General features: G+C 46.5%; 1 protein-coding gene across 2 annotated transcripts in view; it reads left to right on the top strand.

Moving 5' to 3' along the window:
- Positions 1 to 23462, top strand: part of AFAP1L1 (actin filament associated protein 1 like 1) — a 69164-nt gene extending 45702 nt beyond the window's left edge. The window contains exons 3-19 of one of the 2 annotated variants that reach the window (XM_053376585.1): positions 561 to 644; positions 1669 to 1766; positions 3591 to 3702; positions 5401 to 5499; positions 7198 to 7409; positions 8347 to 8526; positions 10829 to 10924; positions 11089 to 11182; positions 11939 to 12091; positions 12876 to 13087; positions 14841 to 14986; positions 16110 to 16188; positions 16815 to 16926; positions 19418 to 19582; positions 20936 to 21114; positions 22241 to 22369; positions 23220 to 23462. In XM_053376585.1, coding sequence (XP_053232560.1) covers positions 561 to 644; positions 1669 to 1766; positions 3591 to 3702; positions 5401 to 5499; positions 7198 to 7409; positions 8347 to 8526; positions 10829 to 10924; positions 11089 to 11182; positions 11939 to 12091; positions 12876 to 13087; positions 14841 to 14986; positions 16110 to 16188; positions 16815 to 16926; positions 19418 to 19582; positions 20936 to 21114; positions 22241 to 22369; positions 23220 to 23243 — 2174 coding nt within the window. In that variant the 3' untranslated portion in view covers positions 23244 to 23462. The remainder of the gene's footprint in view (positions 1 to 560; positions 645 to 1668; positions 1767 to 3590; positions 3703 to 5400; positions 5500 to 7197; positions 7410 to 8346; positions 8527 to 10828; positions 10925 to 11088; positions 11183 to 11938; positions 12092 to 12875; positions 13088 to 14840; positions 14987 to 16109; positions 16189 to 16814; positions 16927 to 19417; positions 19583 to 20935; positions 21115 to 22240; positions 22370 to 23219) is intronic. The other variant, XM_053376588.1, reaches the window with a different exon arrangement.
- The last annotated feature ends 3639 nt before the right edge of the window (positions 23463 to 27101 follow it).

Raw genomic sequence — 27101 nt, 5'->3', positions numbered from 1 at the left:
ACTACAGTGCCCAGAATTCTTTGAGGGAAAGAATGTGCTTTAAAGGTATAGTATGAATGCAGCCCAAAACTACTTTTGTTTTTTGTGAGTCAGACCCAGTTTAACAGGAAGGGGTTGAGAACCTGCATTTCTGCATCATTGGCGTTTTGCCTCTAAGCCCACAGCAGTGGTTTTCAAACTGTTCTGGAGTAACTTGGCGTTCCTTGGAAGCTTACTGGGCTTCCTCCATGAGAAGATCTCTACTGAGATGAGAGCTTTCCTGGAAGGTTTCAATCTTGCTGCTTCTGACTGTCTCCCTAAAAAGGTGCAGCTGTAAAAGAATGTTGATATGTGCAAAGATCTTTCCAGTTTCATGCAGATCAATGGTGAGACCCAATAGGCACCTTGCATGAACCGAATGTGCCTTAGAACACTTCTCAGAATCCTCCGTGACATGCAAAAATTCCATGCCAGACATGCTGATCTAGGAAGGATTCCTCGAAGCACGAGTTCCCACTGGTTTAGCTCATGGTCTGATGCAATCATTCCTGTTGATGGCAATATCCTTTCTGACTTTGCAGGGAAGGAAATGAGCTACATGTACGTGAATACAGCGACCTTGCATAATGGCACAAGCTTTGTGGAGTCACTCTTTGAAGGGTTTGGTATGTACAGTGAACTGCTCCAACCTACTGCTGCTTGCCCAGAGCTTCCCTGCCTTTTATGCCTGTTTGGCCCACAGCTGTCTGGATTAGCTGGTTACAAGTCCAAGCCCGGCACAAGAAGTCTGTGGCCCTTGGCAGTGTCCTGTTCTTTGCATGATTCCCTAAACACAAGGTGCTTTCCTCCTAACAATCCTTGCAGGAGAAATCCATGAAGAACAGAGAAGGACCCATGAGTAAAAAGCTAATCCTTTGCAGTTGAAGGGGCCCTACCATCCCTCTCTGGTTATCAGCTGTTCTTGAATTCAAAGATACCTGTGATTCAATATCACCTTAGTATTCAGCAACCTGGGGGCTTGTGCAGACATATTTTGCAACATGTCTATTAAGAAGATATCTGTGAAAATTTCACAAAATATATTAATAAGTGGTTGGCATTAAATCTATCCTTACATTTAACATGCACTTAAAAAGGGGGGATAACAGCCATGGGGTGGGTGGGGTCATTAGCAGCAGGCAGGGAATAGTTTTAACTCTTCATAAAATCAATCACTCATTGGAAGCTAATAATTCCAATGGAAGGAAATCCTCCATTGGCAGCTAGTTTTAGCTAAGTAGGTCGCACCCATTCTAGGACCCTCAAATTATAATTCCCCAAAATGCCTAGATAGACAGAGCATCAGGGTAGAGTGGTCAACTGCACAATTGTATAAACCTCATCCCAGAATGTGGCTGTTCTTCCTGACTTAACACTTTCTCCTTGACCTTGTCCCCTCTTTGGGTCCCTCCCCAAACCTTCTAATTTTCCCCATACCCCATAGTGGTTCAGGAGCAAGGGGATAAACAATTCCACTGCCCTGTACCATTGTGGGCGCAGATGTAAGCATCTGTAATTCCTTCGGGCAGTGGGAGGGAGGGAGGGAGGGAGGGAGGGATGTCCATAGGGGCTCTGTAATGCAACACAGAGATTGCATGTGAGGTTTGATGGCAGCATTGCTCAGTGACTGTCTTCCAACCTTCCTACCAGACTGCAACCTAGGCAATCTTCAGGACATGCAAGAGGATGATGGGGAGGTGAAAGAAGGCATTAACTTGGAACTTTCAAGGAGCCAGCCTGCTAAAACGGTAAGTCCTTGCAACCCTCAGTTTTCCACTGCTGAACCTAGGAAGCTGCCTCATACAGAGTCAGACCATTTGTCCATCTTGTTCAATATATCTGTGGCCCTAACAGGCTGAAGTTCTCCAGGGTTTTAGGTCAGGAAAACTTTTCCAGTCCTGCCTGTAGGTGCTGGAGAGTGAATTTGAAATATTTTGCATGCAAATCATATGCTCTACCGCTAACCTATTCCACTTTAGGCTCTAATGATACTGTGACTGGTTATGGCGGAGCACTTGATATCTGGAGGGGAACTACAAAGAACACCTTGCTAAGGTTCTGCAAAATACAGCTTACCATGGAGGAAAGCTGTGTTGACATTCATTTCAGTTTTCCTAATGTTGTTTCCAGTGCTGCGGTTAGCAGGAACAGATCAGTAAGGAAGGGAGACTTACATTTTTGTGCCATCTTCTCCTCCCATATGCATTCAATGGATAAAAATCCTAGCTGTGCATTTGATCTTTGCCCATCCCCTTTCAGAAATGCACCTGATCTACATTGAGACCTGGGTGCAGTCACTGGAGGACACAAGGTGAGGCTGGAGACCAACAAGAAGTTTTCTTCTTGTTGTTTTTCTGGAGAGCTGAAGGCAATTTGAAAGAGGCATTGCTACTTGTGGTATGTTCCCTCATCCCACTCTTGCCTCCGAGGAACAGATTTGTCAGCATCTTGTATTGTTTTAAACAAACCTGTTTGGCCAGAAGCAATAGTGGGACAAAAGAAGTGTGTCTGTGCAACAACTGCACGATGAGGAGGGCAGCCTCTGTCAAACCACTTCTAACTTTTTTTTAAAAGAGAATTGTCTGTCTCCAGTCTAAGAGAAGACTTGGTGGCAATTTGCCATGTCTGGGAGAGAGGAGGTGGCGGAGAAACACAGAAGTTGCCCATCCGTTGTCCGAATGGGAGTGGTTCTCTGAAAGCAAGCCACGCATAGGGTTGTTTCCAACAAAGTGCTACTCGGAGTAAACCCATTGAAATCAATGGGTTTAGTCATGTCTGGTAATTTCAGTGCACCTATTACAATTATGGCTAATGTTGAATACAATCCATAATTATATTCCTGTGCTCCCAGTTCAGTGCTCTTAAGTCAGGAATAGGCAGAAGGTAGCACCAGAAACACCTGGTGATGTTTTTATTTTACTTATTTATTAAATTTGTATACCTCCCTTCATCTGATGATCTCAGGGTGATTCACAAAATAAAAACACAAAATATATAATTTCCAATAGATCAGCAAGGATTTCTGACTTTCAGTTATTTAACAACAAAATGACTCCCATTCCCTCAAATAGACTGCTGAAATGAAGTAAGCTCAGGGTAACTGGGAACGGGTGTTTGCGTAGAAGCATGTTGTGCTCAGCTCAGTTTTGATACTAAAAACAGATCCCCCTTCTCAGCAGCTGCTCATTCTAACTCTGCATGTCTTTGGCACCTGGCTCAAGTCGGTAGATCTTGGGATTCCAGTAAAATGCAGAGCAGATTGTGCAAGCCTGTCCCTGCTTTGAGTCACAGACAGACCCATCACAAAGAGCCACAGTGAAGGCTGTGCTTTGGGGAGGACAAGGCTGTGTTCCACCCTCGCTATTAGAGGCAGTGTGCCTCACAAATACCATCTGTTAGGAATCACAAGAGGAGAGCGCTGCAGCACTTGGGTTCTGCTTGTGGGATTCCCATAAGCACCCGATTTGTCTGTGTGAGAACAGAATACTGGACTGCATGGGCATACCCAGTTGCCAGATTTATAACACCACAGACCTCTCCAGGTCATCCATGCTACCTCTTCCCTCTCACAGGTATCTGGGGAGCCACCTCCACCATTGCCCACCACTCCTCCTCCGGAAGATTATTATGAGGAAGCCCTGCCACTGGGCCCAGGCAAAGCCCCTGAGTACATCACATCCCACAGTAAGTCTAATTGGGAGCTGGAGAGAGAGAGAGAGAAAGCCAGCCAGCTGTCTGGGTCCTGGCATGGCTTTGTGTGCTGGCACTCCCATATCGACCTAGGAAAACAAAGGCTCCTCCCAGGTGTCTGACAAGTGACAGGCTTATAATTTATAGGCCCCAGGGAGGGAAATGGCGCTGGGGAGGGGGGCCGGGCTGTCACACTCCCTTTTCCTGCTTCCCTGCCCTCTCCACCCCCAGACTCTCAGATGTCACAAGCAGTTGTTTGCTCAGACTTGCCTGGAAAATGTGTCACTAAACCCTGAGTGGCAGGAATGTGAAAGGCCTGAGCAATCTCTCTCTCCGCCTGTTAGGTTAGAGAAAAGCAGAGAAATCAACTTAGCACCTGCTCTTGTTTCCCTTGCCTCTGATAGAAGACTGAGCCTGGGGCAGATCGACTATGAAACTAATGAAGCTTCAGGATTTCTCATCCTGGAGGGCCCCCAGAAGCGACTTTAGTCCACCTTACTGAAAAGCTTTGGGTCTAGTAGACCCAATTTTTGAGCTGCATGACTCAAATGAATTAACTTTTTGCTGCATATATTTCAGCAATCCCACATATGTTGTAAAGGTGTGGGGATCTGTGGTGGAACAACCCCATTAAAGAAGATAGCAGTGGTTACCCAGACCTTGTTGCTGGTTGCAAATGAGCCCCCATAACAGTTCAAGCTTCAGGGTCCACAAAATGTAGACCCGCCACTGCACTGGGCCCTGAGTTATGCTCCCAAGGCGGGACAGAAAATTAGGAGATTTCTTGTGTGCCTCATGGCATCAAAGCCACCAGCAATGTCAGGAATGGGTGAGGCCTGCCATGCAGGACTCTGAGAGAAAAATTGCCCCTGGCAAAGTCCAGAAGAAAACAAGAAGGCAATGTTCTGGCGGGGAGGGGAGGGAAGTTCTTTCTTTGGGAGTGTTTTGTGCCCCAGTGGGATGTAAGGAAAAACCAGACTTAAGGGACTAGAACTCATTCTCATTCGCCCTGTGTGTGGATGAGGGATACGTGTTGGAGCGCATGTCAGGCAGCAGAGCACTTTTTCCAAGCAGAAGCCATTAAATGTATCATTCAGCACCCCGTACGTGATGCCCCTTCTTCTCTGGGTGGGGTTCTGGTGTCTGGTGGTCATTTGGGAAATGGCGGAGGAGAGCCACGGACACTGCTTCCAGTTTTTCCCCTCAGAGTCCTGTTGCCCCCTAATCCCATTGCCTGCTTTTTTCCTATCTTCATTAGTGGTAAAGGCTGTCCTGTGTAACCTTCTCAAAGTTGATCAGCTTATTTCAGCACTGCCTTCCAATAAAACCTTCCTCACAGCCTTTGTGCCACAGGGGGAACAGACACTGTGGATACCTCTGGGGCTCATCCACACTTGCATTTGTCCCATGATTTTGAGGCACAGGTCCAAGAAGTATTTCTTTTATCTCACCACTTCCCCCAGGAAAACCTGCTGTTTAACACTGAGTCGGAACAAACATCCATCAGGTTTTCTGATTCAGCAGTCAACAGCGGGTTTTCCCAGGGAAAGTGGTGGGATAAAATAAAACTCTCTTGGACCTGTGCCTAGAAATCACAGGGCAAACAGAATAAAGCACCGGACAAACAGAAGTGTGGGTGAGCTGTGTGTGTGTTCATGCAGTGGTCTAACATGTCATCTGCTTCTTCTACAGATAGTTCCAGTCCCCCCAACTCCATAGAGGATGGGTATTACGAAGATGCAGATAGCAACTACCCCCTCACCAGAATAAATGGAGAACAGAAAAACTCTTGTAAGTAGTGCTGCAAAGACATGTGTTGTGTAGCCACAGATGGAATGGGACACTTGGCCTAAGCCCTTGGCTCTGTGAATGGGGAAGAGTGCAGGAAGTCAAAGGTGTAGGAACCTCTGACTTCAGTGTGGCTCCACATTGGACAGTGCCTCTGGCCCTGTCCACCACTGGTGTGTGGTCCCCAAAAGGTTGCCCGTGAGAGAATGTGGCCCTCTGGATGAAAAAGATCACACACACACACACACACACACACACACACTGACCTATGGTAAGGCTGAGCAAATTGTCCATTAATGTGGACTGCTAGAGGCAGTGTTGCAGGTTATATGCATAGGTTTGGTGCATACAACTTTCAATACGGTAAGCCCACAACTTGCGCTTGCTTTACTTACATGATCGCAACCTTACACAGATGGGGAGGGGGGAGATAAATAAATTGAGAGCTAGGAAAACCCACCATTCTCCACTGTCCATTTATTAATTCCCCCCCCCATGCACCCAGCAGATTTTCCTCACTTACTGAGCTTTGGGAGAGCCCCTCACACCACCTTCCCAAAGCCAGGTAAGCAGGGTCTTTGGCTTTGGGAAGGAGGCGCAAGGGCTCTGGAATGCTGCTGGAGCTCTCTCACTGCCTTCCCAAAGCTCAGTAAGCATGGGGGCTGGGAAGGTTGCAGGAGGACCCTGGGAAGATTTAAGGGACCCCCTGCAACCTTCCCACATCCTGATAAGCAGCCCTCTCTGCCTTGCAGGGGATAATTCTGGGATGGGTATTCCTGATTTTGTGCAATTTTGCTGTGGCACGTGGATCCTGAAACCAAGTCCGTGCATAAGTGGTAGGCACACTCTATTCCTGTTTAGGAACTGTTGCCTGCAACCTTGCAGTGTAGAAACTTGCTCTTTAAATATTACCGCTGGGGTTAGGGTGCCTCAGGGACCACGCTGGACCAATGGATCTGATATTTGCAGCACTTACTCGTTATGAAAAAGCATGCCCAGTTTTTAAAAAGCTGCTACTCCCAATGAAGCTCCACCTCACAGAAAGCTTTGGGATTTTCTAGAGTCTGCATAATAGTGAAAGCCTTTCCCACAGCCCACTAAAATTGCCTCAGTCAGGGTTTATCTTAATTTGCAGGAAATGTAAAGAATGGCTATCACTGCATTGAGCTTTAGATTACAGAAATAATATGAACTGGTATATTTACTGTGACCTGAAACACAATGCATTTATAAGTACCTTCTCCACCACCACCAAAAACAAAGTAACTTGGAAAATGCAGTAGAAAGCCCAATCTTTAGTAAATTCAGAACATAGTTTGTAAGGAGAAGAAATAGACTTCAGAGTATTTGAGGCATGATAGCAAGCTTGTGCCTATGTAGTTCATGAGAAACTGGCTCCAGTGGAGGTAGAACGTAGGACAACAAACTGCATCTCTGCAATTTAATATGCCTTGTAAGAACTCAGCGGTGATATAGTTGCCCTATTGAGATCCATGAATGCTAGCTTGGGAGTTGGAACAGCCTGTCAGTGTCATAGGCAGGCTTGGAAAGAAGCCAAAGGAAATGCAGAACCCTATGTGTTCCAGAAAGTGCCTCCTCTTGCAAAGCTTCCAGCTGAAGGAGCGATGGCATCCACATATAGGAGGTTGATGGTGTCGGCATGGTACCTTGGGTGATTAAGGGCTCTCTGCTTCCTTGTAGACAATGACTCTGATGCCATGAGCAGCTCCTATGAGTCCTACGATGAGGAGGAAGAGGATGGGAAAGGTCAGAGACTGACACACCAATGGCCGTCAGAGGAAGCTTCCATGAACCTGGTGAAGGACTGCAGGATATGTGCTTTCTTGTTGCGGAAGAAGCGCTTTGGGCAATGGGCCAAGCAGCTGACGGTCATCAAGGACAACAAACTCCTGGTGAGTTGGTGGCTTGTGGAGCACCTGGCCACATGCAGGAAAGCAGTAAAGGTTTGGGGGAGAAAAGTTGGAGAGTCCTGCTAATGAGCCAAAGATGCCTGGCAAATCAGTTCACTTTGCATGCATGAGCATGGCTGGGAAGGCCCACTCTCCTTGGGCTCTGGCACTGACTGGTAGAGTTGGCAACTTTGATGAAAAAGGAAGGACTAGTCAGCAGATCTACATAGCTGCATAGTTTCCTTTGCTGGCCAAGTCAATGATATGGTGCACTGTGTATGTCACAGTTTTTGGTTTTTTACACATCCTTTGTCCTTGGTCCATAACTAACAGTATTCATAGATTTGTTGCAGATTTATATGCCAAGCCCAGTGTGGCCCTTCTTTAAGGTGGTGGTGAAAAACCCAGGCATGATGCTCCAGTTGAAGTTCATTCTCTGAAAGTTTTATTGGGAATTTGAAAAGCACCACGAGGAAGGGGAGAGTTCAACCCTTTCTTCACCTGACATTTTCAAATGATTATGTGGCGTGGGGGAAGCGTTAAGCACCCCCCCCCCCCGCTACTCTGATTCCTATCAAACCTTTGGAAAAAGGTTTTCCTGATTCCCCGCCCACTTTAACTCATTAGGGCAACAGGACATATATCTGTATGTAATGACCCAAAATTAAGTGGGGCAAGGGGACTGTTTCTTTGAGACTGGTAAGATTTCAGCACTTCTGTTTTTTGTTCTGGTCATAAAAAATCCACAATTCTAAGGCACAGTATGGGGGTTTCCAAGCATTTCTCTTCTTTCCTTTTGTGCACCTCCTCCTCCCCACAATGACATGGGGCCCTCCCACTGCTTCTTATCTGTGCCGAGAGCAGCCATGAAAAGTACAAGAAAAAGACCCAGCTTGGAAAGAGTGATGAACATTGTGCTTTTTCTTTTCTTTAACATTAGTGTTACAAAAGCTCCAAGCATCGGCAGCCACACCTTGAGGTGCCACTGAGCGTTTGCAACGTTGTCTACGTGCCGAAGGACGGGCGTCGCAAGAAGCACGAGCTGCGCTTCTCCCTGCCGGGCGCTGAGGCCCTGGTGCTGGCCGTGCAGAGCAAAGAGCAGGCCGAGGAGTGGCTGAAGGTACTTCCCTCAACAGCAGGAGAGCTCAATTCCACACACACCCAATTAAAAAAGAAACACCCCCCTCTTTCTGTGCTCCATCAAAACACAAATGCCAACTAATGCCCGTCCATGTGAACAGCCCTCCTGCCCTGACCACTGTAGATCTGGTCAAGTGTATCAGGCCCTGTGGGAAAAGCACTTGTTATCTCTCCAGTGGGGAGGAGGGGGCTTTCCTACTCAGCTTCTTATCACCCCTGCATGGCTGCAGGAGAGAAATAGCCAGCCAGCAGGGCAGACCCTGACACCCCCTTCCTATAGTCTGGAACTGCAGGGCTGCAGGAAAGGGGCTGTTTTGATTCACACATGCCCGCCCACCCCCACGCTTTCCTGCCTTTGTTCTGAAGCACTGCAGATTCAGTAGGAAGCTCTGCGAGATGACATCACCAATTCTGCCTGACGGCAGGGTCTGATAAAGGTGGCGGTTTCAGTGCTTCTTGATCAGGCATAGCCAACCTCAGCCCTCAGTACAACTCCCATGATCCCTAGCTAACAGGACCAGTGGTCAGGGATGATGGGAATTGTAGTCTCAAAACATCTGGAGGGCTGAGATTGCCTATGTCTGTTCTTGATGGTAGTGTCTCAGAGAAGCTACTATTCCTGCCTATCCAAAACATAGAGTGGGAGAGGGCTTGTGTGTGCGTGCGTGCACATGTGTATGCTGCATCACTGATACTTGGCTTTCACAGTTGCGCTTTCTCTTCCCTCCCCTTGCCCGCCCCCAAACCTGTGGCCTTCCAGTTGACTACAACTCCCATCATCCCTGGCTGGTTGGAGATGATGGGAGCTGGAGTCCATTGACATCTGGACACAGTGTAGTGGCAATTTCTAGCTAACAGATGCTAGTGGTTTAAAACAACATCATGATAGCCCCATGCTTGTTCTTTCTAATGGCTCTCTGCCATGGATACCAGCAGGTGATCTCCATGAAAGACACATAGATTTAACCCCTCCAGCTCAGCTTTGCGGCATAAATGGCGACTCTTTCAATTTGACACACGTCCCTGCTGCCCGCACCTTTCCAGGTTCTCTTTTTGGGATTGATGCTTGGATGTTGGAGGTTAAACCGAAGGAAGCACAATGTAACATGCAGGCTAGGTAGTTTATTATAATGGCATTCTGAGTCCAGGGATTGAAAAGGTCTTGTGCATTTTGTGGTTCAATTTCTTTTCCGTCTTGGCAGAGCAAGTGTACTTTGGCATGAGTACTGTCAGGAACCTCAGCATTTATTAAAACCGTCTATTCCTCCCTGTACTGGTTGTTTTTAGAACTTCTCTGTCTTTGCCCTTGCTCCATATCACTCACTGGCTCAAAGCACTTCCACCCCGCTGGCCTGGGATGCGACTCTTCAGGTCCTCCCTTCCTCAGAAATGTGAATACTCTGTTGGCACTGATCCAATAGGCACTCTGGTGTGCTTGCTAAACCCCACTTGCAGCTGAGAAATTGCAGTCTCTGAAATGAGAATACCTGAGCAGATGAATTTAATTCACCCAGACCTGTTCTGAAGCCTGAAGACAACCTATTGCTGAAGGTGAAAGGTGGGAAGTGGGTCTGTTGGAAGAAATAAAAGAGAGTCTGCCTTCCTGTACCCCCAGTCTTCACTTGGGTTTCCTTGGGAAATCTTGTGTCAACATCCATGGCTGAAATGTTACAGAAACCAGAGATAGGAAGAGCAACAGTCATTGACAACCAGCCAGTAAACTGTCTTGGAAGCTAATGAGCCTTGAGTTAAATTAGGACAAAATACAAAAACTGGCTTTATTTAGGTCAGGGATAATACCCTGCTTCTGTATTCTCAGAGGCCCCTTTCTTGCATTAAAAAAATCCCAGAGAGAGATGAATAGTTAAGGTTGGCGTATAATTCTCTCTCTCCCAGATTGGACATATTTTCTATCCATTTCCTTATGAGAAGGACTTTTTCCCCCAGCCAGAACTCAGTTTTGGCACCTCTTTTTCTAGAAAAATAGCACTGCTTACAAGACGCACAATGGGCAAACATTTTCCCATACCCTTGATTAAAAATTTGGTAGTCTCACCAAGGGGCCGATAGAATAGCTTGCTGGAGTCCAGTTTGGCCCTTTGACTGCTAGTTTTCAGTACTGGAATCTACTGTTTCCCTTCTGTCAGGTAACTGAGACTCGGTGGCACCATTGTTTCTGAGAAGCCATAGCTGGATGGTTTGCAGCAAAGTGAGCTTTCAGTTGCAGCTGATGGGCTACCAGTGTTTCCGTTGTTTTGATACTCAACCCTCTCCCCCTGCAGGTGATAAAGGAAGTGAGCAGCCCCAGTGGAGGAGGACTGAGTGGAACAGAAGTTCTTACATCTCCTCTGCTTACCTGCAAGGTGGACCATGACAAGGTAGCTTTTCGCTCGGAGCCGAAGTAGGGGTGATGTTCATGAATGAATACAATCAGTGTGCACAGTTTTTCTTTAGCTGTTATAGGGGGCCTGAGCAGCCAAGGGATTGTGAGTTTAACGCTTTTTCCCCTGCTATGCTCACAACAAAAATCTCCTTTGCCCAGAGGTCATCTCAAGACAAACAGACATCTGACTCGGACAGTGTGGCAACGGCAGAGAACGGCTCTTCCATGGCTCGGAGAGAGGCCCATGAGCAAGGTGAGTCCCTGGTTACTTTCCCCTTCCCCTATGAGCCAGGTGTTGCTTTTGGTTGAGGCAGCAAGAAACGCAGCACTTGGACTAGAGCTCCTGAGAGACCTGGGTTTAAGTCCCTGCTTGACCACAGTGCACACAGGTCTGTGCATCTCAGCCCAACCTACCTCACAGGGTTGTTGTGAAGTGGGAAAGGCCTTAAATGCTGCCCTCAGCTCCTTGGAAAACGGGTGAGAGATAAATGTAACAAATAGATCCTGGGCTTAAAAAACCCAAACCCAGGTTCCATCTTGTGTAACAATGACCCCTTTTGCTGTTCCCATTGGGTGGGAGCAGAGTTACCATTGTGCCAGAATTGCTAGGTCAGTCGCCCTGCACTTTTCTTTGGGACTAGTGAGTAATGTTGCACATGCTAGTTCTGTAAAAATGGTATTATGAAGGTTAAAGCACTCTGTTTCTGAATTTGCTCTGTGTTGCCGCTATGTTCAGTCGGCTCTTAATACCCATAAGGGAATATTCTAGCCTGTAGGTTCTAGCTGTATTTCAGACCAGTTAGTGTTTTTCATATTTACCCCTTCACCTGACCTCCCTTAGCCTCTTCATGACATTTTACAATCTGTTATGATGAGAGAGAGAAAGAGAGAGTGTGTGTGTTCTGAAGGTATGAGGTCGGGGAGAACAGACCTTTAGTTACCTCACAGTTTCTTTGTTTTGGTCAGATACACCATGTCTTGTTTTAAGCTCTGCTTCTTCTCCCTGTAGGGAAAGGCAAAAAAAGTGGCTTGGCAGACTTGAAAGGCTCTGTAAGTCGAGCAGCCGGGAGGAAAATCACCAGAATAATCAGCTTCTCCAAGAAGAAACCATCCCCTGAGGACACCCAGACATCCTCTACGGAGGAAGACATCCCATGCTGTGGTTTGTACTGGAGCAGGAGGGCAGTTCAAATGCAAACCATTCATTAGCTGGTGCCTTAAGAAGGGTCCAGTTGGGCTCCCTTGTCCCAGTTTCCGATTGCACTGTGTTATGTCATACAATACCACACTGCAGGGGATGCAACAACAATACTGCAGAACGGAGCGTGAGAGGTGGGGGGGGATGCCGACTTTTAGCATTGTATAGGGTGCCTCTGAAATTAGAGAGTGCAAAGTCCGCCACTCCAAATATGTTGCCCACCCCCATATCCGATAGTTAATCTTAATTGTTCGATTGTGCAGTTGTCTTTTCTTACTTATAGGAGTGAATCAGCTACTTTATGGTAAAGACAAGAGCACTGGCATTCATAATCTATTTTATGCTAAAAAAAACACAGTGCAAGGACTCAGCTATAGAGCTGCAAATAAAACATTTTAAGAGTGTTTTAAGTACAGTATATACAATGCAACACTAGATGGAGGTGGTGTGCTATATGGAAAATTCAATGTGTTTTTTAAAATGCTTTTTTTGCGGGGGGGGGAGCATTTTCAGTTTTTATGTGTGTCTAGATTCCACCCAACCCAAGTGACTTGGCTGATACTCATTCAGGCAAACATCTCATTGAGCTAAAGTAATGCTTGGCTCTTGGAACTGATCTTCTGATTTGAAATCTGTCATGCCTAAGCTCATCATTTCCTTGTTTCCTAGAACACAAGATTTAGGCTTTTATTTATCCCATAATGGTCGCTGTATTTCTGATCAAATGTCTTTGTGCATCTCCTGGCAGGCTACTTGAATGTTCTGGTTAACCAGTGCTGGAAGGAGCGCTGGTGTCGTTTGAAAGGCAACACCCTCTATTTCCACAAGGACCGGACGGACTTAAGGACCCACGTGAATGCCGTCGTCCTCCGGGGCTGTGAGGTGGCACCAGGACTGGGCCCCAAGCACCCCTTTGCGTTCCGCATCCTTCGCAACGGCCAAGAGGTCTCTGCCTTGGAGGTGAGTGAGGATTCACTCTGGACGGCTCTGCTGAGGAAGCTGCAGTCCCTTTGGCAGAGCCTTGATTTGGCAGATGACCAGGGCATAGGCAGACAAGGCTGGGCACCTGGGCATCCTGCAAAACATAGCATATAAGAGCAATGCCTTAAATGCTGGAAGAACCCTTTAGAGCCCTTCATGTGTGGTACAAAGATACATGAAATTCAGCCTGCGGCAAAGGCATTTGTTAAAGCAGTATGGATTGTATACAGTCATACCTTGGATCTCAAACACCTTGGCTCCCAAACAAATTGGCTCTTGAATGATCGAAACCCAGAAGTGAGTGTTCTGGTTTTCGAATGTTCTTTTGGAAGCCAAACATCCGATGGGGCTTCCGCGGCTTCCGATTGGCTGCAGGAGTTTCCTGCAGCCAATCAGAAGCCGCACTTTAGTTTCTGAACGTTTTGGAAGTTGAACGGGCTTCCAGAACGGATTCCATTTGACTTCCAAGGCACAACTGTATCTCATAGCAGCAGAAAATAATTTCTCTTATTTATCATATTAACTGAATTAACCTACTTCATGCTGCTTGTTTCATAAAGTATGATGAAAGCTTAAATGTGCCTCAGTTTCACTTAATGCGCTATAACTTCACTTGGACCTTATGGGATCCAACCAGATATTTGGACATCTGAATGCATATAAAGATCATACTGAAAACATATACATAAAACATGATCTCTAAGCAGACCAAGAGAGAGATTGAGAGCACGCAGTGAAGCAATAGTATTCTTTGGCCACATGCCCATCTTGATTTATTCATTTCAAATGTGGGCCGAGGTTCTGCCATGCTTTTGCAAAGGCTTCCCCTTGTGGTGCTGTGATAAAAACATCAGCCTGTGTTGAAGGCATATTGACTTGGGACTAAGTCCCACTCAATGCAAGGGGACTTGTTTCTGAATAGACATGCCTAGGATTGCAATGTATTCACCTCCCCCTCTTCACACACCTCAACTCTGCCTGTGCCCTGTCAACCCAAATCACAACCCATTTTCATGGTCATGTGGGACAGCCCTGAACAGCCAGATATTCTGGTTGAATATGGATAATAATAGGAAGCTTCCTTATTCAGAGTCAGACCACTGGTCTTTCTAGCTCAGTAATGTCCACACTGACTGGAAGTGGCTCAGCAGGATGCTTCCACTCCCTCCCAGAGATGTAGGGGTTAGACCAAGGGCCTTTTGCATGAAGAGCAAATGCTCTGTGGCTGAGCTGTGGCCCTTCCCAATAATTTGTTGTTAAGTCGATTAGTCGTGTCCAACTCTTCTTGACCCCATGGACCAGAGCACGCCAGGCACTCCTGTCTTCCACTGCCTCCCGCAGTTTGGTCAAACTCATGCTGGTTGCTTCTATAACACTGTCCAACCATCTCATCCTCTGTCGTCCCCTTCTCCTTGTGCCCTCAATCTTACCCAACATCAGAGTTCCAATAATACACACAATATATTCAGAATTCATGTCCTCCCCAGCTTCTTTAGAGACCTTTCGCTTACACAGCAGTGTGAGCCTTGCACACACAGGATGCCTTGCAAATATTCTTATGGTGAACAGCACAGCTGTAAATTTGGGAAATGGGGCACCTGGTGTAAAGGAACAATGCACTCTGGAAAGACATGTCCTTGACCATGTTTCCTTGTGGGAAGAGCGTGGCCTTGGCTGTTGCCCAGAGCAATATGTGCTTCCTTTCACTTTAAACTATTGTCTTACTCCTCAGGCGAGCAGCTATGAAGACCTGGGGCGCTGGCTTGGGCTCCTGCTGGTTGAAACTGGCTCCCAGACAGCCCCAGAAGCCTTGCATTATGACTATGTGGATGTGGAGAAAATCGCCAACATCATCAATGCTGTGAGACACTCTTACATGTAAGTGTTTCTTCCGCTAGCGCTCCGTGACGCAGCCGGGTATGGAAACCACTTGTCCCCGTCTGCAGGCGAGAGTGCCTGCCTCATGTTCTCCCTGCCCCCAACAGAGCCTCTGAGGATAAAACGTTCTGTTAAAACCACCTACGCCAGCAACAAATCTGCCAAAACAGATTTTTTGGTGTCTCTAAACCAGGGGTTAGCAACCTAAGGCCCATGGGCCACAAGCAGCCCACGGGGGTTGTTTAACTGGCCCATGAACCCCCGCTGCCCACTCAGGGACCCCCACCAAGCCACAGAAAACTTTGCCGACCCCTGCTCTAAACCATGATCCAAATCAAGATGACAACCTGCTAAAATCATACCTGAAAGGCCAGAATATAGTAAGCCATTTAAGCTACTGTGAATGTGAGGCTGAAACAAGCAAGCCTGCGCTCGTGTTTCCTGGTTTATATCATGGGTGTGAATGTGGTGCAAGTGCTAGTTCCACTTTCCAAGATAGGAAGCATAGAAAACCTCACACTCTGCGCCTCAGGCTTAAATGGCCCTTTTGTGTATCAAGAAAAGATGAGCCCATATTGAAACACTCTTATGTATGGAGCAGAGAATTTTAAATATCCAAGCTGCGAGTTTAAAAGATTGATATGGAGCAAACATTCTCGATTTCTATGCGGTTATCTCCATAGCACCAAGGGACATTTCACACACCATGCAACGGCATATCCAGATTTATCAGGGAGTGTATATTTGGCAAGCATCTCAGGCAATCTTGTTTCCTGGATAACTGCAGTCACGCTTAACTTCTTAGATGCATACTTAACCTTTTGACTTGATTTGGTTTAGTATATGTGTTCCACATTTCCAACAACATTTTTCAGGTGTGCACCCAATATGATATGTGTGAGGTATCTCCACTCCTGTGTTGCCCAAAATACAGGGCTTGGCAGAAGTTTATGATGCAATAGCATCTACAAACTCAACGTAGGAGGGCCTATGTTTGGATTCATTTTGTGAGTGCAGAGGGTGGCAGGAAGAGCTCAATCGTTCTTGCTGGTAAAGAGTGTCAGATTTTGCAATCAGTACTAGAGATGTAGAGCATGTTTTGTCTGTTTCTCTGCCTCTTCAGGTGGGCCAGCTCCTCCCTTGAGAACCAAACAGATGCTTCCCGTGTATTATACGATGAAGTCCCCTATGAGAAGGTGGAGGTATTTGAAAAAAGAAAAGCAGAAATGCCATAACCCTCTTCTCTCCCCTGCTTCCTTTCCCTAACAGCACTCTTCTCCCTGCCTGCATGTGCTTCCAAGTGTTTGGCGACTGACAAACAGTTTTGCCCAAGCAGAGGCACTTGGATTAGCTTGCTTCTCAAGCAGCTATGCTGCATGGGAAGAAACTGGACTTCTTGCTCACACCCATCATTCATTCATTCATTCATTCATTCATTATTCAATTTTATTTGTATGCTACTTTTCCACAAAAAGAAATCCTCAAAGTGGCTTAAAAACAAAGAAATAGGGATGCATTTCAAACAAACACTACAAAAACTATTTCCTCATAACATAGCAAAAACATAGGATAGCTACAATTTAATAGCATAGCAATACAACAATAACAATTTTTTAATAACATGTTAATAATATAATAACATACCAAAGAAAACCCAAATTCCAATACTATAAATATAACACAATAACTTAAACAACACACAGCATCCAAGAGCAAAAATAATATTCACCTTAATCCTAGAAATACCCTTCCCTTGATGTTGGCCATCATTATTGGTCTCCTTGACACCATCTGAAATGATGGCTTCTTTGTGCTTTTCTGTGTGCAGCTGGAAAAGTCAGGGTGGCCGTCAGGGTCCCAGGTGAAGCGTCACGGCTCCTCTTGCAGCGAGAAATCGCGCCGTGTGGATCCACAAGTGAAAGTCAAGCGCCATGCGTCAAGTAGGTTTGGATCCTGATGTGGGATGCTTGGGGTGGCTCTCTTATCAGCCAGCTGGAATGGGGAGGGGAAAGACTCCGAGCTGACGATCCCTAAAGAGCCATTTCCAGTAGTGTAAGCTTATACAACACTCAGTTGCTGCTTAATGGCTCCACTTCCGTCTCAGGTTTTGCTTTCTCATTATTTGTGACCTGTTTCCTAATGGGACAAGGATTGCTGATTTGCAGGCCGGGCCAAAGTCTGGATGGGTTTAATGCACAGTACTACCTATTTGCCTTTGCAGCTTCTCTCTTAGCTGAGGTTCAGGCCTGAAATGGGGATAACATGGCTGACAGAGGAAGAGCCTCTGTTTGTTGGTAGGACCTGTGCTTTGAATGCAGTAGGTCTCAAGCTCAGTCAAGCCTTGTGTCAAAATGAGGCTTCTCCTTTTGGAGCTGCGTCAAAACTGATTCTGTGATCTCCACCCCGTTCCCCTTCGCAGGTCAAAATTGTTGTTAACAGGAACTGATCGGAGCTTTACCAGATAGCAATGGCCCTGAACATGTACGATCAGCACTGTGTTACACACACATACACACCCTGCTGGTCTTTCCCAATGCTGCTCAGAGGTTGCTAATAGCCTTGCAAGAACCACCAGCCAAATGGGTGAGGGGAACTGCTTCACACTGATAAAACATTTCATCAGCTTTTTGTACCTCTTGGGAGTCCAGGCCCCTGTTTTGGCATGGCATTCTGACAACCCAAAACAGCCAAACCTAAGGGAAATAGAATTGCTGGCTTTTGAGTACAGCTGTAGTTGGACCCTTTGCTTCTCCAAGTTGGGTCGGAGGGAAAATAAATCCTTGTCTGAAACCATGGAGAGCTGCTGTCACACTAGACAATACAAAGTTAGATGGACCCAAGGGCCTGACTCAGTAAACGGCAGCTTCTAAGTCCTAACCTGCCCACATTTCTTATTGAGAAGGGAAAATCTCAATAGAAAATTTGGTGTACAGTCATACTTTGGTTCTCGAACATAATCCATTCTGGAAGTCAGTTTGACTCCCCAAACCATTTGAAAACCAAGACGCTGCTTCCAATTGGCTGCAGGAGTTCCCTGCACTCATGCAGAAGCCATGTCAGACATTCGGGTTCCAAAGAACAGTTAAAAAACTTGCTTCTGGGCTTCTGGCATTTGGGAGCCAAAACGTATGAGTACCAAGGCGTTCGAGAACCAAGGTACAACTGTACTGGCAGTGTTTCCCATTTGTAGCTACTGCTTCTGAAAACACGTGTTTAGGATTGCAGAGATGGGTCTCCTTCCTTCTGTGAAAACTGTTCTCTGCACAGAGCAGGGTTGGGGAACCTCTGGCCCAGGAAGCCAAATGCAGTACTCCAGGCCCCTCTCTCTCTCACCCCCCCACCAGGCCTCTCCTCAGGCCACATCCTTCACTGGCTCTGCATTGCACCTTTTGTGAGTGTTTTTTGCACAGCTGGAGTATGACCTTGAATTCTTATAGTGATTCTTGTTTTCCTGCATGAAGGATAGAGAAAGGTGTTTGTGTGTGTGTAAAAATTAACCTGATGTACAAAGACAACATCCAGATTTGTTGTTCTACCCACTTTGCTTCTACCCCCCCCCCCCCGAAGGTTATCCAAAAGGGAACATGGCCCTCAGGCTGCAAAAGGTTCCTTGACCTTGGTAGAGAATCCCAAGTTTCTTTTTAGAATCTCCTATGATGCTCCAGGAACGTTGAGCTGAATCCATCTTTGATTCCTGTATGAAAAGTGAGGTTATAAAGAACCAGGCAGAGGGCCTTCTCGGTAGTGGCACCTGCCATGTGGAATGTCCTATCATCAGATGTCAAAGGGATAAATAATTATATGGCCTCCCATAGACATCTGGGGAAGCTTTTGATGTGTGGTGTTCTGTTGTATTTTTGTGTATTCTGTTGGAAGCCGCCTAGAGTGGCCGGGTCAATCGAATCAGATGGGCAGGGAACATATTATTATCATCATCATCATCATCATCATCATCGTCATCATCATTATTAGCTCCCTCTGAAGTTTGAGCTACAAGAACACCATGTTCTACTTAATTATTTTGTTTTGCACGGGCAGTTCTCCAGTGGCTATGAAGTGTAACTGTATCAATAGTTTAAATCAATTTTACAAGAATGCCAAGCTTTGCTGGAAGTCTTAGCAGCTCCCGTTCATAATTGGATGTGTGCTTGTGCTCCCATAAGCCACTTCTCCTGTGCCAGCAATATTAATAATCAGCAATCTCTGGGCAGCACTGCAGAGGCTGTGTTGGGAAAGCAGGTGTCTTGGTTCTGACTGTTGGTTCAGTTTCATTTCAGACCACAGTCTGGTGTTGTGCATCTTTGAGCTTGTTCAGCCCTGAGTTTGCATTTAAAATTATCTGCTGTCAAGGCAGAGCTAAACAAAAAACCCTCTCACCTCAGGTGCCTAACAGAAGGCCGTGTCTCTTAACTCATCCCCCTCCCCTTGCAGATGCCAATAACTACAAGTATGGCAAGAACCGTGCTGAGGAAGATGCCAGGAGGTTCCTGACTGAGAAGGACAAATTGGAGAAAGAGAAAGCTTCTATCCGGAATGAACTGATGGGCCTGCGGAAGGAAAAGCGGGAGCTCCGAGAGGCTATGAAGGGAAGCTCAGGTATATGCCCCTGCTGGAGAAGCAATTCTCCCGCTGCCACGTCCCTCACCCCTGGCCATTTTGCACAGAAACCTCTCTCCTGAGCTGCATTTACCTCCCACATACAGTCCAGTTTACTGGGCCGGATTAAGTCCTTTAGAGACCCTAAGCACTTAAAATATTTTAGTGCCCCCATATATATATATATAATTCAAAATATAAACAACAATAAACTGTAAAATAAAATTTTATTTTTTGAAATGAATGAAACCCAAAGATGGAAAATAATGTTTATTTTTGTACGCTTCCACTTTGTTGATATTTGAAAATTTTGCCAACTTCTGTTCAATGAATTTGCGGGTGAGGAGGCACCCTCTTGTCCTCCTCCTCAGACGGCAAAATGTGCTGGGCCAGTAGAACGCTGAGCCCACAGTGGCCTTGGCTAAAGCACCTGCCCCTTTACCCTAGGACTCCTTGCAGTTAAGAACAAAAGGAGGTCTCTGTTATTCCTGATGAAGGAGGATGGCTGCTGATAAAGAAGGCCAACGTAGGAGGCATTTGTTGCAAAATGCAGTGGTACCTTGGGTTAAGTACTTAATTCGTTCCGGAGGTCCGTTCTTAACCTGAAACTGTTCTTAACCTGAAGTACCACTTTAGCTAATGGGGCCTCCTGCTGCCGCCGCGCCGCCACAGCAGCACAATTTCTGTTCTCATCCTGAAGCAAAGTTCTTAACCCGAGGTACTATTTCTGAGTTAGCGGAGTCTGTAACCTGAAGCATATGCAACCTGAAGTGTATGTAACCTGAGGTACCTACCACTGTATTTGCCTCAATAGCAACATCAAACCTGCTGTTTAGTTTTGCATCTTACTTCTCAGCCCTGAAGGTCCTGTGCTGGATATATCCCTAATATTGGGTACTTGCAAAACCCATTTTTTCCCCTCTCAGCACTGGCAGCTTAGCAATAGCTTCAAATTAGCCACAGAAACAGTTGCAGGCTCCTTCCGCAGAGGAAAGCCCAGGCGCGCCATCTACTGGAAGAATAATTCTTGTAATGGAAATTGCACAGCTAATTGCCTGGAAGCTGGCAGAATCCAGGTCTTTTTGTCCTTACTGCTTTTGATGCGTTGCAGATAATGTGAAAAACGTGACCTGCCTTGCCTCTCGTGGACACGTTAAGAAAGAGGCGTCAGCTTCCGAGAACGTTGACCCAGTTCCTATTTCCCACATGTCTCCTCGGCGGTGGGATTGGGCGGGGGCGAAATTCCCTTCGCCTTTGCCCACCCTCCCACTTTCTCTAAGCTCCCTGGCATGTGTCTCCTTCTCCAAACCTGGAGCCACAGGCTGACCTTGCTCCCATGTGTCTGTTAAACAGGGAAAGACCTGAAAGAGCTGGAGCATCGTGTTGCGGCCCTGGAGGATCAGTGCAAAGCCAACGAGGCCAGGCGCGTGGACCTTGAGCTCAAGCTCACGGAGGTGAAAGACAGGCTGAAGCAGTCGCTGGCAGGAGGGCCGGCTCTGGGGCTCACTGTGACCAGCAAAGCTGAAAACAAGGTGAGGAGGAGACAGCTGCTTCCTCTTTCCGCCTTGGACGGTTAGGGCTGCTTCAGTCGATGATCGTTTCCCACATAAGCACAGAACAAAAATGGGCGCACACAAAAGCCCAGGGAGCCATGATTATTGGAACACAGGAAGCTGACTTCTGCTGAGTCAGACCACCAGTCTGCCTACTTATGTATTGTCTACACCAGGCTTCCTCAACCTTGGCCCTCCAGATGTTTTGAGACTACAATTCCCATCATCCCTGACCACTGGTCCTGCTAACTAGGGATCATGGGATTTGTAGTCCCAAAACATCTGGAGGGCTGAGGTTGAGGAAGCCTGGTCTACTCAGGGGCTGTCCGGGGTTTCAGAAAGGGATGTCTCCCTGTCTTACTTGGAGATGTCAGGGATCGAACCAAGGATCCTCTGAATGCAAAGGAGCTTGCCCTACCCTTCAGTATTTGCTGATCCTAACCTTGATGGGGGTGCCCAAGCGATCATAGAATTGTAGAGTTGGAAGGGATCCTGAGGGTCATCTAGTCCAAACCCTCAGCCTTGCTTCAAGCCCCAGAGAAAGGGGATACTTATTTAAGGCATCCATTTGCCACTCCTCCCAGGATGACTCCCAGAATGATAACAAACAATGGGGAAACGTGGAGCAGCAGAGCAAAGGGCAATCCGTTCATAGCAGTTGTAGCCAGTGTGGTGTTTTCGTGATGATGCTAGGCTGCAAATCAGTTCTAGCCAACATGGACCAGGGTTAGGGATGATGGGACTTGCAGTCCAACAACATCTGGAGGGGTCACCATGACAGCTAGGCCTGTTTTACAGAAAGTCTTGTGTAAAAAGAAATCCAACAGCTGAAAAGTGCCTCCTCTTCCTTGCTTGCTTTCCACCGAACCTCAGAAGACAGGGGCCAGTTCCACAAGGGCCTCTAAAGATTGTCTTCATCGACAGGTAGATTGGCGTGAGAGAAGGCAACCCATCCTACTAAGCTTTCCACCCCCGTTTTCTCTTTCGCAGAGACCATTAATGCCGCCCAAAATACATTTCAGCGATAGCAACCTGGTTTCTCTAGTATCTCCCCCTGCTTGAATCTCTGAACAACTTCTCGGTTTCTTGCTACGTTTCCTTGCAGGAGCCTGCGCCCCAGTCAAGTGGAAGCCCCCCTGAGCACCTGGTCCCGGTTAACTGCGCAGCGGAAATGAGGAAGCGAAGCCCCTCCCTCCTTCCTGCCCACAAGGGGAATGTGCTGCAGAAGGCCAAGGTACAGCCAGCTCTGCTCTGCTCCCCTAGCTGGGCGCCAGCATTATCCTCCCTCCTCATTGCCTCTCCCAATATCTTCAGGACTCACACAGGGGTAGGGAACATCAGGCCTGGGGGCCAAATGCAGCCCTCTTTATCTGGCCCTTGAGACCCTTCCCAGGCCACACCTGCACAGGCTACACCTCTCATAAGCCTTGCTCCTCATCGATCTTGGGTGTTTTTCCCTGGCTGGGATGTGTCTCCAAACTCTGATCATGCCTCTGGCTTACCTGGATGGAAGGTGAAGAGGCATGTTTGAACGTGTGTAGAAACAAAGCAATTTACTGTGCAAAGGTAAAATTCGCATGCATTGCTCTGTCCATTTTAGTCTCTGGCCCGGCCCACCACCAGCATGCGGCCCCCAGAAGGCTGCCCAGAAGGGGATGTCGCCCCCAGGCTGATCCTAGTGGATCCTAAATTCTTTGACAAGGGTGTTGTGGCATATATATCATATGTTAGTGTGTACTACAGAGTGTAAACTGCAGTTGGGTGTTGTTGCCCTTAAGCGTAGAATCTTCCTTTCACAATTTCCCAGCACAGAGGCCTGATCTGGATGGGGGCCTTGGTGGGGGGAATCCTAACCCTTTGCTCACTGCTGCAGTCCTGATCTAGATCTTCCCCTCTCCTGGTCTGCTCCAGCTATTTGTAAAAGTAAAATCCTGCGATTAATGGCAAACCACAAGACTCATTGGAACTGGGCCCAAACCTTCAGAACCCCACTTTGGAACCAGGGCTCAGCAATCTCTTTCTAGCCTTCATATCTCCTTTGCAACCCAGGACTCATCAGCTCCGCTATTTCTCCCTCTTTCTAGGAATGGGAAATGAAGAAATCATAAAAGGGTCACTGGGCCTCCATCTCCGGGAAGAACCCCTCTCGAGCATTGGGACACATTTGGGAAAGGCTAGAGCAGTGCAAGAGCCTCTCATCCCTCAAGGAAACTGCAGAAGGATGCTGGGGGACTTGGTTCTTCAGCAGGGAGAGCACCCACCCTCCCGCAAATGAAGGATTACCAAGCAAAACTGATGTGGGTGAAAGGGGAGGGGAGGGGGGCTAAGGGAAATCCTTTCAAGGATGTTGGGTTTTTTAAGTGTGTCCTCAGAATTCTCCTCTTTGAGTGGCCTGTGAGGAGCACCTCAAATAGATCTGGCATGCCAGCTGTTAGATTTTGCTCTTGGTTAATGAAATTAGCAAAGAGCCATTAAAAAATTGGAATGTAGATACTGGTCTGGTGGGGAGAGATGATGATGATGATATGGTTCGGAGATCCTCACTCATTCAAGTCAGCCAAAGACCTTGGGCAAGTCACTTCTTCACCTTTCTTGCTGCAGCTCCTCTCTTGCGTTGGAAACCAGGTGAGTGTTCCTCACCACAAGGAAACGAGGCATGACACACAGAAGTGCCTTGCAATTGATTCTGTCGAAAGATGCTCTTTGCAGCCCTTGACCCTGTCAGCCTGCTTCCCTGTCCTGCTCTCTGCCAAACCAGATCAAGGCAGCTACTGTTGAGTTAGGCCCAGAGGCAAGGGCCCAACAGGGAGAAGACATTGCCCACGTGGTGGTTCAATTTAAATCTCAGGGCTTTTCATATTGACCTGTGCCGGAGCACTCCTGTCAACTTCTGTAGTCTCTCTCAGGCTGCCATTTAAGCTTTTTAAATGTGTTGGATAAGATCAATAGCTTCAGGAGGGCAAGGAGTAATATCACCTCCCCCCCCCGCCCCCGACAGACTCTAAAAGTGCCCAAGTGTTGTAACAGATCCATTTGCCCACTCCTCCCCCCCCCACCTTTGCTGCACAGCAGAGCTAGACTCGCACTTGCAAGTGAGAAAGGGGAGTGAATAAATGGACTGATGTGGCTAGAGAAATTCTGCAAAAAAAAAAATCCCTGTTGCAGGGCTGTTTTATTTTTTTTAAGGGTGCTGTCTCTGGTCAGCAGAACATTGGCTGAAGACTTTTCCCTTTCTGTGAGTCGGCCACTAGAAGACAGTATGTGCATGCACTAAATAACAGACATTATGCTGCCATTTCTAAAAATCTTTCTCTCCGATCACGGGTGGGATGGGTGGGAGAGTGTTTTGGGTGGGTCTTGTTTCTGCAGTGTGGGGAGCCCAGCTGCCTTCATGTGTATAAGGTCTCTGGCCGGTTTCAGGCCTGCTTCATTCATGGAATACAAAATCTAAAACTTGAGACCTTCAGAAGAGGCCCCAAGGTGAACCCTACAGCAAATGCAGTGGTCCTCTTTGCTGTGTCATTCCAACAGACCAGAAGCTGTAGTGACCTACTTTTCTTTTATAGGGGGAGGTGGGTAGGGTGCTTATCTCTTTGTGGGTGCATATTGTGGCATACATTTTTACTATTTAAGATTTGTCTGCACTTTAAGATCTGGATCCCCTCCCTCTGCTGTCCCCCCCCCCAATAAAATATGATCTTTGTACAGAGCTGTGCGTGTTTGTTTTTTTCTTCTAAATTTCAAGGCAGTTTTGGGTTGTAAACATAGAAGTTGCAGCAACATGCATGTTACTTATGGTTCACATAGAAATGTATATGCATGCATCATCTATCTCCTAGGTTTAGGTAGGAGAGTGGCTGTAATACTTCACAACAACTTTGGCTCCAGCTTGATGCTTCCAAAATGGCACAAGCTTAAGACAGAATCATGACCTTTTCTGGTTTACAGGGGGATGATACTATCTGTAACTAGAATAGACAAAGTAGAAACTATACCATTTGTATGGAAAGCCTACCCCTTAATCATTAGCATATTTATTTCAACAGAGCAAGGAACCAGGTATAATGCCAGACCCTCCAAGGGTCCCTATTTTCCAGGGATGTCCCTAATTTAGAGAAGGCATCCCGGTTTCTGATTTGATCCCAGAATGTCCCACTTTTCCTTAGGATATCCCTATTTTCATTGGAGAAATGCTGGAGGGTATGTTATTTGACTCCCAAGCTGTCTAAAGGCAATTCTGTAAAGTTAGGGCCACCCAAAATGTTACAAAATAGTGAGCAAGCTTTCCAGTTCTCCTAAAGTCCTCATTACTTTGGATACCTAAAAAGACAGAAGCGGGGCAGGGTGAGGGGATTGCCTTGATGTTGTAGACACTTTAAGATGGTGTGTAGGAGGAGATTGCAGACTGAAACTAGATTAGGTCATGTGGGGGGTAAATGAAAGGGGTGAGTAAAGAGTAGGAAAGTGACTAAATCAGGACAAAAGTCCTAAAGATTGCAATGTAAGCTGTGTACACATTGCATTTTTTTCCCAGGCTCCCGTGTTCTCCCATTGCTGGTGTTGGAAGCAGAGTATACCTGCCATTTGCCACATTAGCCACCTGTATCTTCTACAGTGCTACCTTGGGTTACGAACTTAATTCGTTCCGGAGGTCCATTCTTAACACAATACCGTTCTTAATCTGAGGCACGCTTTCACTAATGGGGCCTCCTGCTGCTGCCATGCCACCAGCGCGCAATTTCCATTATTGTCCTGGGGCAAAGTTCTCAACCCAAGGTACTACTTCCGGGTTAGCAGAGTTTGTAACCCGAAGTGTTTGTAACCTGAGGTCCCACTGTAGTTTCTTGAAAAGTAATGCTTTTTGGTGTGCTTTCCCTCAAGCCAGCTTCTCTCTGATTTTGAAACATGAGCCATGGGAGACAGCCATTGCACATGCACCAATGACAGCTTCACTGAAAAGGAGTTTTTTGGGGGGGAATTGCATGCACAGGAAAACAAATTGGCAATGCCCATCACGTGAAGACATCTCACGACATAACAATGCAACTTGAAAGGCAGCAAGTGGAAACTACCTTGCTGTGTTTTAGGTTGTTAATGTGTACATAGCCTTAGTTGCCTTTTCTCTTGTTCAATTAACTCCAAAAATCTCTTCTGACTGTGCTTATCTGGAGTTTCACAGGATATATTATATTATATATTAATATATTAGGGGAAAAATAGGTTACTTCTGTATTTGAGTTCAACAGCATGATTTCATGCATTTATATATAGAAGTCTCCCTGCATTCAATAAGGCTTTATCCCAGTTCCAGAATCTCAAGAAAGGACCATGTCCACCTGTAATTACAGTGACTAGCAAGAGTTCTCATATAATGTCCTCTCAGTTACATTTTGATCTATATAGTCAAGGTAACATTATGGGGTCATAAAGATTTGAAAACAGAGAGGCAATCTTCTTATGAAAGAAGTGGGTTCTACTTAGATCACTTAACAGGACCAGATGGAGGATTTTTGCTGTTTTCAATTTTGTAGTCTAAATATTGGTAGTGTTAAATGGCAGTATTGCATTGTCAACTACAGCAGTTTTAGAGTCTATTTTGGATCATTAGCTCTGAGTGACTCTGCATCTCCTATAGTGCTGGAGGAAATAAATGGATTTTTTATGTTATAAAGTGAATGTCCAGAATCTTAAAGATGAATGGAATAATCAAGTGTGTTCTCATCAGCTCAATCAATGAAAAATTGCTCTAGTGTTTATATATAGTCTTTCTTTAGATTTTAAATTTAGACTGAGTAAACAATTCCCCCACACTGCCCCCAGTATATTGGACTCCACAGAGCCTTTGTAGGAAGGAACTGGCTAATTCAGATAAATGTTGCTGATGTAACGCAGAAAACACTTCTGTGAGGCATATAATGTGGGCATTTGTGAATGATGCTTTCTTTCTGGTCAGAAATTATTGGTCA

The sequence above is a fragment of the Podarcis raffonei genome, chromosome 2, assembly GCF_027172205.1.
Source record: "Podarcis raffonei isolate rPodRaf1 chromosome 2, rPodRaf1.pri, whole genome shotgun sequence".
Taxonomy (NCBI): Eukaryota; Metazoa; Chordata; class Lepidosauria; order Squamata; family Lacertidae; genus Podarcis; species Podarcis raffonei.
Note: the sequence above shows the minus strand (reverse complement) of the source record. Positions and strands in the feature narration are given on the sequence as shown.